We start from the raw sequence: 15858 nt of genomic DNA on the forward strand, positions 1-15858 counted from the left end.
TCTATGTTCTTTTCTTTTGTGTTTTGTATTTTTTTACAAAGTTCTACTGATCCAGTGAAATGAGAAATGGTGAGAATATAGTAAGAGCTTTTTACAAATTTCAAGCCCTTGCAGTGTGCTTTTAAAGGGAAAATACAACATTTGCAAACATCAAAAAACGAAATGATCAAATTACCACAAAATACCTTACTGAATTGTTAGGGACTGACAGTCTAAAGCATCCTTTAAAATCGTGGCTCCTGGTGGCCTGACATTTTCAAGCAAAACTGTATTTTTCCCAACGCTGGTCGGCCGACCAGCGTTGGAGAAAACTGGCTTTTTTTCAAAAACTGTTCGTAATTTTTCATATTCAGTTATTCTGACTTTTCTTTGCAATTGACGACACACCTGTGAAGGGGTACAAGCCCGCTAGACTGATTCTCTGACCTTACAATTCCCCAAAGTGTATTAATTGCTTCGTTTCATCTTAAGTGGGGTCAGGGAATCAGACTACAAGAACATGATAGGTTTTCTTGGTTTTTCCAGCATCTACAAGCCCAAAACATGAAACAAGTCAGTTTAACAATATTTTATAACATACTAATCCTCCAAATCCATTTATTTCTGAAAATTGCAGCAAAAGCAAATGTTGTATATTCCCTTTAATATTGAAACATAACTCTGAACAGGAAGCAATGTGTACAGTACACAAGTCTGTTTTGGCTTACATGTAACAGGATGTATGCAACTTGGCTCATTATTTTTTTCCTGAACCCTGTTAAACTTATAAATTCAAGCGAAGTGCACATTTGCAGTACATGAGCCATGTGAAAGGGCGTCAATAAGCCTCTGTACTAATGACGTCACACTTTATTTATGTATGTGAACTTCCTATGGAGCCAGTGGGGGTCCGCGGTCCACTGAGCATCATAGGAAAGCACACAGGTAAACAAAGTGTGATGTCATTAGTACAGAGGCTTATTGCATCTCAAGGGGGGGGGGGGGTTACCTTGATTAGGACTTATGCAAAGCGTGAAGTCCTAACAGCGTGGGTCCGGGCCTGACTTTGGATTCTAGACGCTCTGTGTTGCGATCTGAGGCAATAAGCCATTTGCGAGTAACCTATACCCTTTGGGATTTACATTTGAGAAACATGTGGTACACTGACTTGCTCAGAATGCTTGGCACATTTTAACTTTGAATTCTCCAGACCAAAGACACTGTTGCTATTCACATGATTCGGGGCAAGCTCTTACATAGTTACGTAAGAGACGCTCAGCACCAATACATTGTTCACAATGGGTGAGAATGGTACAAAGACACCAGACCATGCCGGAGCTGGGGGTTGCTAGCATAAGGCTTGCCCCGAATCACGTGATATAGTAACAGTCTCTTTGGTCAGGAGAATGCTAGGTTAAAACGTGCAAAGCATTGTATTAAGTCAGCGTTCCAGATTTTATTCAAATTTAACTCGCAAATGGCTTATTTCTGACCACTTTAACCATTGTTTTTGAGCAAAAGATCATAATTAAGCATCATTTTCGAGTTTGAGTAATTGAATCAGCTATTCTGAGCTACAGGATCAAATGTAGGCTACAATTATTCGGGAACAAAATAGTGGGGGAACATTTACACCCATCCCCCTCCCCTACCCACCGAAGCCCATGCAAATAGTAAATACACTTGAAATGTCAGACGGGTTTTGTTCCTTGGGTCTTGTGCAGTACATGAATGTGAAAGTCTCATGGAATTTCCCCAAAGGGTTTTTACATACACTCAATCATTCCACTCGCCTTAATTTGGTATGAAGAGGAGAAAAGGGGGCGTGTCGAGCAACTCGGTAATTTCTGGGAGGACATTTTAATGAGGGGATTTTTGTGTTTCATTTTTGGTAAAAAGCAATGGCCTTTCCTAGAAGGGAATTGAACCTTTCTCATGATAAATACGACTTTGGAATTCATTTCGAGCCTGGCCTAATTTATTTTGCCCTTGAAAATTAATAGTTAGTCCCTTTAAACCGTCGCAGGTAATCGACAGGCAATGATGAGTTTGCTCCAAAAACCGTTACAAAATGCTTGGCTCAGCTGGAATACAGGCAGCCTGGCGCCGCTTACCAGTTGACCCAAAATGTGTCAACAAATCACAGAGATCTCACTGGTACCCGCGGGCTGATAAGCCCTATGATATATCGAGGAATGGGACGTTGTTAAACCAACGAAATTGACCTACGAACTTTTTTATCGTCTGCCACGAAAAAAATAATGTGCGACGTCGACGGCCGTCGCAGCGGCGCAGCTCGGAAAGCTCGCCCGGAATTTGAAGAATTTATCCGGCGAGTTATTGCTTTTGCCCTGGTCATGCTGGTTGATGCATTGCGGGCCATTCTGCCGGACAAAAAGACACGTCTTTGTTTGTAGGGATCGTCTCTGCTAAAAAAGGAACAGTATCGGTAAGAATGCTAAATATTCCCTTCCGTGTTTTTTTTCTCCGGCTTCGTTGTTTTGTATTGGTCGCAGTCGTATTTCTTCATGGTTCAACTAGTTCATGTTTTCAACAGACTGTTTCGACATTCACCAACCATTGTCAATGTAAACTCAACTGCATTATTTTGTGATTTGAAAACAAGATGCTTTTGGAAAGAATGTAGCATCCAGACGCCACTTTGTTGGTTGTGTATAAAGTCTATGGAGGGTCAAGAAGAATAACTAAGAATTTTCTGACAAAATTGGAAACGTTTCTCAGTCCCAGTCTTCAGATTCACGTCTTTCAGTTTCAACATTTTTTGCAATGACTGACCTCCACTGATATTGATAATTATATGATGAAAAAAAATAGCATCAGGCTACAACATTCTTTCCTAAATTTCGCTAGTGAAGAGGGAACAAAAATAAAATAAAGATATCCTTTAAGTTTGACCATGGAGCTATAAAAAGCTTGTCTTCATTGTTTTTACTTACAAAACCTGATTCTGGCCTCAGTCAGCATTGCGATTTGCATGTATGGTACTGTCATTGCATAGGAAAAACTGAGAACTTCTTAAAGAAACTTAAACAATTGTTTTTCATTGCCTGATTGCCATGCAATTACCACTTTCATCAGCATCATCAATTTATTTATTATGCATAATTATTTATTATTAAAGACATAATCATCATCAAAATTATCATTCTAATCTTATACTAGGGCATATATCTATGGCAGTGGATATTTTGCCGGAGACGGCAAACCTTTAGTAAACGTTACTTTGCCGGATATGCACTGAACATGCGCAGTTACTGTTTTTTTTGTACAGTTTAAACATTTTACGGTGACAAATTTTAGTCAGGATCCATGCCAATATTATCGTTGTAACCTCGTATTCACAAGATGGGATTCAGACCATTTTATAATTTCGGACTTTATTTCCCTTTTAAAAAAAATCCTCCAGAGCCACAAATCTGAAAAAGAAAATGTAATACTCTGCAATAAAATGTTTGAGACATGTTAAAATAATAAAAGAAGAATATTCTTATTTATTTGGGGATGGGAAAAAAAACCTTAAAAATGTGGCGGGGGTTGGGATCAAACCCGAGACATCCCGCTCACTAGAGCTTTTGCTTAACCATTACACCAAACGCGCTTCACAACTTTTGGTGGGAATTTAATACATCTTATAATTCAGCCCTATCTTAAAGAGTACAGCGCCCTCTGTTGATATGGATTGCCACCGGCAAACCTTTAGTAAACGTTAGTTTGCTGTCATTACCTCCGGCAAAATATCCACTATCTATATCTATCACAATATCACTATTTTTAATGTTTGTTTTTTTAACTTTTCACTTAAAAAAATTTGAAATAAAGAAAATAGCAGCTGAGTTTTTAAATCCATGACGTTGGTCTCTGAATGAAGAAAAAATAATACATTCTGTTTTTCTAATCTTTGTTCCAAGGCATGCCTTCAGAAGTTGATGAACATGACCACTGTCATGCCTGCTATGACAGTAAGTGCAACGCGCGCCTCCCATCTTGCAGCCTCGTCCAGTGCGAGCTGGATTGTGGGGCACGCTTCCATGCCTGCAAGCAGAGCGAGCACGGCCTGCTCTGCAGCAACGAGAAAGTTCCCTGCTTCAACGCGGGTTATGGCTGCCCCATGCAGGTCCAACGCTCGCAGATGTCACGCCACCTCGCCGGTTGCCCGGCCAGCTTAGTCCACTGCACCATGGAGTGGAACCGGTGGCCTGTCTGCTCCAGCGAGCGCCAGTCCCGCCAGCCTGTCCCCTTCCTCACGGACTGCAACCGAGAGCAGCTGGACATCGCGTTGGCGCTGCGGGACCAACGCATGCTGACCAAGTCCATGCGGGCGTCGGTCCGGACCCGGCGTATCTTGACCAACAATCTCAACCGGAGGCACCCGGCCGTGCCTCTTGCCAGCCAGCTGACCACAGACAGCGGGGACGCCGGGAAGGAGTTCAACGAACAGCGTGAGCTGGAGACCCTTCTACAGGACATGCACCGGTGGGAGAACGCGCCCGAGAAAAAGCGTTCGCGGAGCCCCGCGGGTCTGCGGCAGAGCATCTGCGATGAGCTGTACCGGGCCAGCCAGGACACAGTGCAGCAGCTGTCCACGGCCATCCACGCCATGACTGGCGACGTGGCCTCCTTACCGGACCGGCCGGACTTCAGCCTGGGTAGCACCCTCTACCCGTACATTCACTGCGCGCACTGCGAGAGACGCAAGGAACGCATGGAACGGCTCATGGACTCTCATAATGCTATGAAAGAAAACGGTGAAGGAAGCCCGACTCAGGGCGCTAGCAAACCAACGACAAATCAGAATAGTGACGAGGGTCATCTCCAAGACAACGGTCATCTCCAGGACAACGGTGTGCATCTCCAGGTCATCAGTGATTTGTTAACCTGGGAAACAAACGGAAAAGATGAGTCAGAAAAAGTGAGTGACGCATATTAATTATCCGTAACTCCCTTTTTTGCTAGGATGCAACCTCAATCCTGCAAAACCTTCCAACTGCCTCATTGTATAAATTGCATGTATAGCCTCAAAATCCCCCGTTATTTCTTGAATGCGGTCCTCGGAGGGGTGACCACTGCCTCAATCCTGCAGAATCCTCCGCCAATCACTGTTAACATGTTGAGGCAGAGCCAGTGACATACTGGTGCAGTGCGGAGGATTTCAAGTACAATGTATTTAATCTAGGCCTAAATTTAATGCACAACTGAGCATAAACAACACAAGATCCGGCCCAAGACCTCGACACAGTGCATCACAGGTTAAGCCGATTGCTGCAGAATTCACAGTACATACAGAATCATTCCCTGCCTAACCAAAAACACCCTCCACATTTTGTCAATTTTTTGCAAACCAGTTTGGCAAAAAGTTGAACATATTTCAAGTCTGGGTCAAGTTCGCCGCAATTTTTTTTAATAAATGAGGTCATGCTCATGAATTTGTCTTTGAGTCTTTTATTAAGGCCTAAAAAAAAAAAAAGTTATGTTGGCGTAACGGGCCAGAAAAAATAGGGTAGGTCGGTCGGTGTTTTTTTTTTTTTTTTTTTTTTTTTTTTTTTCCCAGCAACGAAAATGACATTAAGCCGGTAGTAGTACACGATAACAAAAGAAAACAAGGCTACTATTTGTATACTTTTAAACTCTGAGTGACATTTATTTCACTTTTTATGTCTTTCTTTTATAGTTTCTTGTTTTTGTGCAAATAAAAACAAAACTGTCAGATCGAGGAAAATTTAAGGAAGGCATGGTACATATCAAAGGTACATATCAAAAAGCGGAATCCAAAATCAGACAAAATGTTAGCCGTTTCATCTGCATCGACATCTTTATATGGACCCGATTCTTCCTTGAAGTTTGTATGTTTAGCACGGTGTAACCCGCTTGTACACCATCGGCACAGCTCTGCGATTACCCCCAGCTCTAGACTCAAATTTATCCGCATTAAACGGTCGAAAATGACCGAAGATCCCCATTTGCCCTTGATGGAAACACTGTACGCTTCGGTACCGGGCGCCATGATGCGACGGCGTACGCGCGTAACCACGGGCCGGGGGCCGGCGCGACGCGGCCGGGTCGTGTCGGCCGCCGGGGTTACAGAATAGTTTACCATTTTTAGAATAAATATATATCAATTGTTATCGTGTAAAATAGTGGAAAATTAATTAAAATAATTTATATTATAATGAACTATTTTTTTTAACATGGAATAAATAGCGAAGTATTTTCAATAGTGTATGTAGCAGTTCGCGCCGTGCAACAGTCTAGGACGAGGCTATACATGTACTGTACATGTACATGTGCATCTATCATGCATGCATGGTGCATCGATCACCGCACGCGCACTGCCTGTAGGCTAGGTCTGCGCGATCTTCTGCATGTTCGTTGTGTCATGGAGAGGAAGGTGCAAAACATTGTGCACTCCAAAGTTCCACGCGCGCTATCGTCATACAATTGAGGAGAAACGGTCAGAAATGGTTTCAAAACGTATTTAAAATACATTTCTATAGATTTTAATTATATTTCTTCCCTTCAAAAAAAATAAAAAATATCCAGGGTCGGCCGCATTTTTAGGGTCGGTCGGGTTACGCCAACATAACACTTTTTTTTTTTAGGCCTAAGAACGTTTTCCTTTCTGAAGGATAGTCCTGGTACGACTGCTGAATGAGGCATTTCCAAAAAATAAAGGTGACAATTTTGTAAATGTGAGTTGAGTTTTTTTCCTGGTTCACTCTATCAAGCAGCCTCTTCAGGACTCGGGCCCTGCCAGTCTAGATGCTCATCAGGGATACAGAAGCAGCTCGAGCAGTGAAGACAGCCTGATCGACGTCCCCATGCCGGCCCTGTTTGTCACCCCTTCCACCACGGGAGAGGTGTCGGCAGCGCCAGGAAGAGGCCACTCCAAGATACTGGTGGTTGAGGTACATATGTGCATCGGTCTTTGCAGAGTTTTAATTGAGTTGTTGGATCACAAGTCCAATCATGAGTCAATCACAAGTCGATTGCAAGTCAATCACAAGTTGAACGCAAGTCAATCACAAGTTCATCACAACTTCACAAATCAAATCAAGGGTCGATCGCAAGACCTGCTGAGCAAGTCAATTGCAAGTCGACTTACGAATCACCAGTCAATCATGAGTCAATCACCCGCCAATCACAAGTCACTCACAACAAGTAACTCACAAGTAACTCACAAGTCAATCACAAATCTATCACAACTCAATTATCAGTGAATCATGAGTCAATCATCAGTCAATCACCAGTCAATCATCAGTCAATCACCAGTCACTTACAAGTAACTCGCAAGTAACTCACAAGTAACTCACAAGTCAATCACAACTCAAATCACAACTCAAATCACAAGTCCATCACAACTTCCCAAGTCAAATCTAGGGTCGATCGCAAGTTTATACAAGTCAATCGCAAGTCATTAACAAGTCGATCGCAAGTCAATCACAAGTCGTTCGTAAGTCAATCACAAGTCAATCACAAGTCAATCGCAACTCAATCACAAGTCGATGGCTAGTCAAGCACAAGTCGATCGCAAGTCAGTCCCAGGTCGATTATGAGTTCATCACGAGTCAGATCACAAGTCACTTGATCAGTCCAAAATATTTCAAATGGTCCCAGTATTGATGACAGAGTTTTGGGGCAAAATAGTCAGCGAAAATGTAATTAACATTGCATGTATTTGAAGGGAGGGTGGCCAAAAACCCCGAAATAAAACCCCTCAAAACCCAAAGTATCCATTCATTCGATTTGACTTCCCGTAGCCTCCTATGATGATACCGGGGTCTGGTGTAGCCTCCTTTCCAGCCACCAACTCTGATTCGCCATTGCAGGCCTCACTGAGTCTGGACCTGTCGTTGGAGTCTATCACCAGGTACCAGGCCAAACCGGACTCCATGTACACATTCTTATGCGCACAGGTGGGTAATGCTAAAGTCCGCTACGTTTGATTACTTCTAACAAATTTCTTCTATGCTATTTGTTTTTTGTGTGTGTGAAATTCACAGTTTGAGAACAGCCCACAGTTTTGTAAGAGCCTGAGTACAAATGGTCCTTCATGAAGACACGGATCTCTGTAAGAAACAATTATGAAAGAATTTGACGACTGATCGGTTCTACTTTCTGTCATACATTTGGACAGGTCTTCCGAAGGGACGAGTTTGCTTCCCACTTCCAGAACGTCCACAGCGACATCCACGGTGGGCTGAACGGCTGGCTGGAGCAACGCTGCCCTCTAGCGCCTTACGGCTGCACGTACTCGCAGCGCCGGTTCCATCCCGGGGAGAAGGCGGCGAGGGTCGTCCACCACGAGCACCTGGAGAGCTTTGGGGTGCGGTTGGACGGGAACGGCTGCCGACCGACTCAGTCAGAGGGCTTAAGCCAGGTCGACACGGTGGTTGAAATGGAGTGGGTGCCATTAAATGGCAGCGACCGAACTGTTCAAAAGACAGACAATTCAAAAGAGTGTGAAGACACGTTGAACGCTGATTTCAAACCAGTGACGGTTTCCTCTAAGGATAGTGGATTCTCAGAACAATCTGGCTTAGAGAGCAAGAAGTTAAATCCAGGTGCTGATTTGATAAAAGAGGGTGGGGCTGACCAATCAGAAGTCTCCTTACATGCAATGGACCAATCAAATGGGAGCTTAAACTGTACTGAGGCACAGCACAATGTAGAGAACGATAAGTGTTCTGGAAATTCGAAATCGGAAACCCACACCGACAACTCTGACTTGCCCAAGGCAGCAAAGTCACATGACCCAGTGGATGCAGAGAACCCAACCGTCCAATCAGCGGCGCCAGTTCAAAATCCCACCAGCCAATCAGAATCGGCGACTGAGAAGGAGCACCAATTGGAGCCGGACTTTCTGAGCCAGCTGCCGTCCGAGATCCTGCGGTACCTGACCAAGTTTCTGGACGCCTTCAGTCTGTGCAACCTGGCCCTGACCTCCAAGTTGCTGCGCCAGATTTGCTGCAGCATCCTTGAGGAGAGGGGGATGGTCCTACAGCAGTGGGAGAAAGTGGACGGGCGGTGGGAGGTCGCATACAGGGTGCGTAATTTTACAAAGGGTAAAATGAGCCAAACAATATTGATTACAGAAAATGAAACGGCACAAGTTGGAGATATCACTTGCAGAGTATCTGTCAAATTTCGTTGACACCTAGCATGCCTAGGAATCCACTTAAGAAGCATTCACAATTTCACTGAGCAGTGAGCACATTTGGTTCTGTTTGGCGAACTACTTGCATGGTTTTGTCTTAAAGTTGACTGTCCAGCAGTTAGGCCCCTAAAAATAATATTTTGCTTTCGGTTACCCTATCTACCTACCCTATTTTGACAGCCCCTGCCATAATTTTATTTTGGGAAAATGAGGGGAAAAACCCTGAAAATCATCAATTACTACCTTTAAGCCTTGACTACGCGCAGACAGCTCCGTATGATTGTACACACAAACAAATTTTCCCTCCCCAAACAAATTCCCTACCTTCTGGCCCTGTTTTCAAATGCCATGTAATTGGAAGCAGAACTTTTTTTTTCTTTGACCTTATTGCAAACATTGAATTTGTGTACATGAGGTCCATGCTTGCATCCAGATGACCTCACCTGGCAAGGCATCCCTTTGTCATTATTCATCTTCACTTACTTTTCAAGTTTGAAGCTCTGACTTTACTTTGGATTCGACTTATAACTCTCCTGTGGTTTGACCATTCAAAACACCTCAAAATCTGGGTTCTGGCACATTGGAGGACAAAAAATACAGGACCTTTTAAAATCCTCCAGAATTTATTGTTACTGCACTACCACACCTTTCAATTCCTTTCGAAAGGTTTTGAATGGCAACTTACTGAATTTGCCCTCAGAGTTGCTTCACCTTCCGAAACCTTTCGAAAAGTTTCAAAGTTCCAGCTCTATTTCACCTTTCAAAACCCTTTTAGTCAGGCAAATTTAAAATGTTTTGAAAGGTCTGATAATTCTCTGCCAACTGCACTGGGCATAGCAGGGTTAATTGACTTTATCATGCACTATGACAGCTGTTCATTGCTAATGTTGTATTTGAATTCCCAGGTGTGGCAGTTCAGCACAGCATTCACGCCGGTCCGCCGCTGGGGTTTTGAGGACCACCCAAGCCTGGCGGTGCATCTTGCCAAGTGCCCCTACAACGTCGCGCTGCAACAGACGGAGCCCGTACGCGTCATGATCAAACTTCCAGAAGCAACGGCAGCGAAGACGAACGGAGACGAGCAAGAGGCTGACGAAGCCAAGATGGAAACAGGCAACAGGCACGTCGAGGACGGTAGCATCACTCCGGTTGCTCCAGAGGTTGAATGAATGAGATCTTGGTCACAGAGATGTAGTCCAGGTCATCACCGGTCCCTGCGATTTCATCACAAGTTCTCCAGTCCCAATTCAACTCACAAGCTATTCAAATAAACTTTGACAAAGGCATCTTTTTTTATTATTCATCCCCTGTTACTTGCGACTTGACTTGTGTGGATGGACTTGTGATTTACTTGTGACTGGACTTGTGATGGACTCGACTACTTCCCTGGATCTTCCCTCTTCACCATTGGAAGTCTGCTTTGTGATTTTCATAGTTTGCCTGAAGCGGTATTTTGCAATAGATGTTTTTAGGTATGAACTCCATGCTGGAACAGTAGACAATGGTAGATGGCACAGTTTGACAACTCAGCCAGTGTCATTGAACATGGAGAAGGGGGGGGGGGTGTTGTAGGGTACAAGGAACTAACCCCCACCAACCCCTCCCCCCCCCCCCCCCCCCCCCCCAAACAATAACAACAACAACCAAAGAAACAAACAAACAATGGGGACAGTGGGACATTGCAAATTTGCCCACAGAAATCTCAGTACCCTACAAGGGGAATATTTTGGAATTATGATTTCAGTTCAAACACGGGCGAACGAAAATATGGAAGTTAAGATTTGAAGGATGTATTTCTGAATTGTTTTATTGTAGTTTACCCCCTTGTTGGTACTATCCCCCCCATGCATGGAGCTGGCGACAGCGCTACCATGTGACAAATCTCTTTTGTGACTTTGTGAGGCTCTGAAAAGAAGTGGCGATACTCAACGTTTTGGGACAGCATGCTCTGCCACAATGAATGATTCACAAAGACACAAAAGAGATTTGCTACGTGGCACAAACGTAAACTGAATCTCATCAGGGAATTAAAGGGAAAATACAACATTTGCAAACATCCAAAAATAAAACTACCAAATCATTTTGAAATACCTTGCTGGACTGTTAGTGAATGACAGTGTAAAGCATCCTGTAAAATCATGGCACCTGGTATACTGTCATTTTCAAGAAAAGTGGTATTTTTGTATCAATTTCCAACGCTGATCGGCCGACCAGCGTTGGAAAAAAAACTGGCTTTTTTTTCAAATACTGGCCCCAATTGACCATCGCACTTGTTTGCAATCGATTAGTCACCTATGAACGGGTACAAGCCAGCTAGACTGGTTCCCTGACCTTGCAATTCCGCAATGTATGTAAACTGCTCTGTTTCTTTTTAAATGGAGTCAGGGAACCAGACTACAGGAAAATGATTGTTTTTCTTGGTTTGTACAGCATTTTTGAACCCAAAACCTCAAAAAAGTCAGTGTAACTATATTTGCTATATATTTCCAACCCCCCAATTTCATCCATTTCTGAAAATTACAGCAAAAGCAAATGATGTATATTCCTTTAAAGGTCTACAAAGTGGTGTTCAAACTTCAATACACCCCATACATTGTATAAATGTAAACAGAATACAAATATTTACTGCTGCGAGTGGTGCATTAAAGGTAGCCTTCCAAGGTGATTCATGGAGTTGTTAGATTTTCCCGTGAAAATTTGAGGGAAATTGAACCCTTCGTGGATCACCAAGGATATATAGTGGTATATGGCCAGCAAGCAGCCTATGATGTAGGAAGCAACGGCATAAATGAACCGTGGCATGGAGCATTTTTTTCAATGTCACAATTTTTATCTCAATTGTGCATAAAGTTTCCTTGATAAATGAGTCGAGCTTTCTTTCTCCAATTTGAATTGCAGATGTTGAAGTTTTGTGTAATTAGTGTAGGCGTGGTGCAATTTATATTGAATTAAAAATTAAAGTCCATTTAAGGCCAAAAGAAAGTCTCCGGTTTCTGGTATGCGCGCGCGTCGCCGTTATTTTGAAGCAAAAAGTCGGGTAAAAAAAAGAAGCCGCGTTGCCGCACCACTTTTTGGGCAAGCTCCATACCAGAAACCAGAGACTTTTTTTTTTTGGCCTAAAAAAATTGCAAGATTATGTAAAAATGTTTCAAACCTAAACAATATTGGCTCAGACACTTGGAAATACATGTATAAAATGTACATGCACTTGTGGCCTGTGTTCACCAATTATTTATTTATAATTCAACCAGTTGGTTTTGTGTCAAATTTATTCATTGAGCTTCCATGTGTGTGAGTCTTAGATTATTTACTGCTTGGTCGTAAAATGTATTCCTATCTGAGTCATTTTATAAGTTTTGGGTCCACATTTTGCCTGTCCCTGTTCCATCTGACATCTGTGATTTTATAATACTGGATGCACTCCTTAATGCAGTCGTCCTACAAGACTGATTATGAATAACAAAAAACCTCCCCAACAAATACAAATAACATTTTACATTAATTCTTTATGATGCTTGAATGGCAAATTACTAAGTTCTGAGGTAACATGGACAGGAAAAATGTCACACTTTGGACCCTTAATTTATAGAATGACCCATTAGAAAGAACAGTGAAATTGTAGTTTACGTGGGCTTCTAGTGTCAGTGTGTTCAGTAATAAGTTTGTTTCGGAATAGTATGCATAGTTTGTGATGGGTATCATTAGCCTATATCTAGGATTTCCAAGCAGGTACCCTATAGGGAACAAGTGGTTGTAGTGGTTGGGGCGGGGGCTGTGGGTGGGGGGGGGGGGGTTCGATGAGGAGTGGCAGTCGATTTGGCATATTTTTCATAATGACAAAAACTCAAACTGGCAAGTCGGGGGTGGGGTGGGGTGGGGGTGGGGGGGGGGGGGGTGTTATCCACCGCTAATGACATGTAGTAAGTTGTATGTTAGGTCTTTGAAGCATCACAACTTTTGGTTGCATTTGTACTGTTAGTCCCAAGCAAAGCTTGATTCCTTGTCATGTGTACACAATGTAGGTGCTTGCAGTTAAACTATTTATTGTTAATTTTTTTACATAAATAATATGTAATCTAGCTTGACAAGTTTCGAGATTTCAGATGAAATGCTTTGGTCTGAAACCAAAAATTATTTCAAAGTTTTGTATGTGTGCAAAAGCTTCCAGTGGATGACTTAAGTCATTTTATCAGTATGCCAAATTATTCATAAAGATATTACTGGTCCTGCAGTAGTAAATGCAGATAGTTAAATTCCCCTTTTTTTTTTGACTTTTTTTTGGGGGGGGGGGGGGGGAAGGGTGCGTACGTCTTGCTGTAGTTTATGGCTTTATCAAGCGATGAATCGTGAACTATGGGGTGGTCATCATTGAAAAACCAATACAAATGACCTCTCTCTAAAATACTCTCCCAATACAAATGACCTCTCTCTAATCCACCATTGTCTTGACCCTTCTTTGGCTGACCAGGGATGTTACAGACCAATCCATATTAAGCCACGCCCACTGCACACTTGGCCAAGAGCACGTGCGCCTCTTCCATGCCACACTGCGTGTTTTCATCCGCGCGTCTATATACGCGCGTACGCGCATGTCGGACATCACACCACTGTAATTGGTTAAGATATTGGGCCGGGCTTTAATGGATCGATCTATTTTGATGAGAGGTTGCCCATGTTGTAGTTTAATTACAATGTAATAACTATGCAATTTGTGGAATACTGATACAGCTTACATTAAAAAATATACTTTTAGGGGAATAAAGTACCGTAAAATTTGAACAAGCGTACAAGAAATGTGTGAAATGTGTTTGATTTTCGATCAGCAACTTCTGATGTTCATCGATAAAAAAATACCAGGGGCAGTTTGCGCATTCCCATTGGTTGAGGGCCGATATGAGGGTGATTATTTTGTTCAAATGCCGCTGAATAGTGTTCAAAAACAGTCGCGCGGCCCGCACCACATGGCATTCGTTTGAAGAGTGCATTCTTTTGACTGAATGGTTCATTAAATATGCACGCCAAACCCGCCGTCCAATCAGAGTGGATTGATCAACGGGCTGCGCGTCTCGTCACACTTCTGACCAATCATGAACACTCATGCTGCGTCACTGTATGGACATGCATTGTCTGAGCTGTGTTCTTACAAAGTAGTGCCAAGAATTTTGTTTACATTGTTTCAATACAAGTAGAAATTCCATCATTCTTCAGAATTTCTTGAAGAAATGTTTTCTCACGACAGTCTTACATTTGTACTTTTATTTATTTTCGAGCAAATCTTTGGATTAGAGCAGACGAAATGTCCTAGGCGGAGGAATACAAGTTGAGCAGTGCGGCTGGAGAAATACCGTAGGTATGTGCACGAAAATCAACCACGCAATTAATTGTTCCATGGCGTGTCATATGCATTACGCAGTGGAAATTCACGCAGAGCATGCACGTGGTGGGCGTCGGCCCCTCCATGGCCAACTCTCGCACAAATCGTTAAGATTTTCGACGGAAATACTTCCTCTGGACAGCGGATAAATACTCATATTTGCCCCCGGCCGCAAACGCTGGCCTGGACGGGCACGGATTTTACGCTGTTCCTCATTTTGTGGACTACATTTTGGTGGGCTTGGAATTATCAGTGCTCGAAGGAAACTCCCTCGCTGGACTCCATTTTGCAAGATTGTGTTGAACTGGACACTGAACTGTACAGTAGGCCTACTGAACTCCATTGAAAATGAACAATAACTGTGAACAAGTGATTTTAATTTCTGTGGATTTTAATTGTGTCTGTGGAATATTTTGGAGGCTCCTTAAAGATTCATAAAGTGCTTGAAAAAGGTCGTCAGGGGGTAAGTCTGCAAAACCTTTTCTTGAATTGATTTTGTCCACAACCGCTGAAGTGGCGTCAGGTTGCAACATTCTTTCCCCTATGTAAGACACAAATTTTGCCTCCGTAGTGATAGAGTATTTCAGCATATTCATTAGGGGGTCTACCCGATGTTCCCCAATACTTATGTTCCTCAATACCTATGTTCACCGAGATCCTTAGGATTAGGATTAGGGTTATTGGGTTAGGGCTAGGGTTAGGGTTAGGGTTATGGGTAGGGATTTTAGGGAACATCGGTATTGGGAAACATCGGCATTGGGGAACATAAGTATGCACCCAGTCATTAAGTTAACCACTGCCGCTTCTAACTTTTGGGGGAAGCCATCAATTGTGTTATCAATAAATTTGCATATGAACAAGATGGCATGTGCCTGGACGCCAGGCGTGGGCCTTTTATTGTCTAAGGTATGCGGTCATGTATGCAGCGGTATACGGACAGGTGTAGCCGTTAGAAAGAATGTCTCTTCGAAACTCCGCGTAAACAAAGTTCGCCGACCTTCTATTTTTAAATGGATCGACGCGTGCATGTCCTTCAAATCCTTAAAATCGGCTTTTTGCTGAAAATAACGAAATCCGCAAACTAATTCAAAAGTCATCCGTCTTGAAGATCGGTCAATGAAATAAAAATAAAATTCCGGCTCGCCAAACTCGGCTTCTTTCGGGAAAAAAATGGGCCGCCTCAAACGCTACATCCGTCTTCGGCTTTATTCCACAAATTCGGCTTCGGTCCAAACAATATACATTTCCGTCGCAGTTCGGTAAAAATTCGGTTGCGTTCGGTAAATTACGAAAATCAGAATTACTTCGAACTCGAGTTTTTTTTCGACGAGCG

At 42.9% G+C, this 15858-nt stretch overlaps 1 protein-coding gene and 1 long non-coding RNA gene across 3 annotated transcripts; one reads left to right on the plus strand and one right to left on the minus strand.

The window, feature by feature from the left end:
* Positions 1-2175: 2175 nt before the first annotated feature.
* On the plus strand, positions 2176-10759 carry LOC119725594 (F-box only protein 30-like). Of its 2 annotated transcripts, none has more exons than XM_038197061.1 (6): positions 2176-2428; positions 3909-4909; positions 6723-6902; positions 7755-7910; positions 8132-9040; positions 10057-10759. In XM_038197061.1, the coding sequence occupies exons 2-6, from the start codon at positions 3911-3913 to the stop codon at positions 10318-10320; spliced, it is 2508 nt and encodes an 835-aa protein (XP_038052989.1). In that variant the 5' UTR covers positions 2176-2428; positions 3909-3910; the 3' UTR covers positions 10321-10759. The 2 variants fall into 2 exon arrangements, with proteins under 2 accessions (XP_038052989.1, XP_038052990.1); XM_038197062.1 differs by having other exon boundaries at positions 2177-2428; positions 6726-6902.
* A 2678-nt stretch (positions 10760-13437) lies between these two features.
* LOC119725595 lies at positions 13438-13939 on the minus strand. Its single transcript, XR_005270714.1, has 2 exons — positions 13575-13939; positions 13438-13541 (listed from the first exon to the last, which is right to left on the minus strand). It is a non-coding gene; the product is annotated as an uncharacterized LOC119725595 (long non-coding RNA).
* Between the last annotated feature and the right edge of the window lie 1919 nt (positions 13940-15858).

This window comes from Patiria miniata, unplaced genomic scaffold (assembly GCF_015706575.1).
Source record: "Patiria miniata isolate m_02_andy unplaced genomic scaffold, ASM1570657v1 HiC_scaffold_19, whole genome shotgun sequence".
NCBI lineage: Eukaryota > Metazoa > Echinodermata > Asteroidea > Valvatida > Asterinidae > Patiria > Patiria miniata.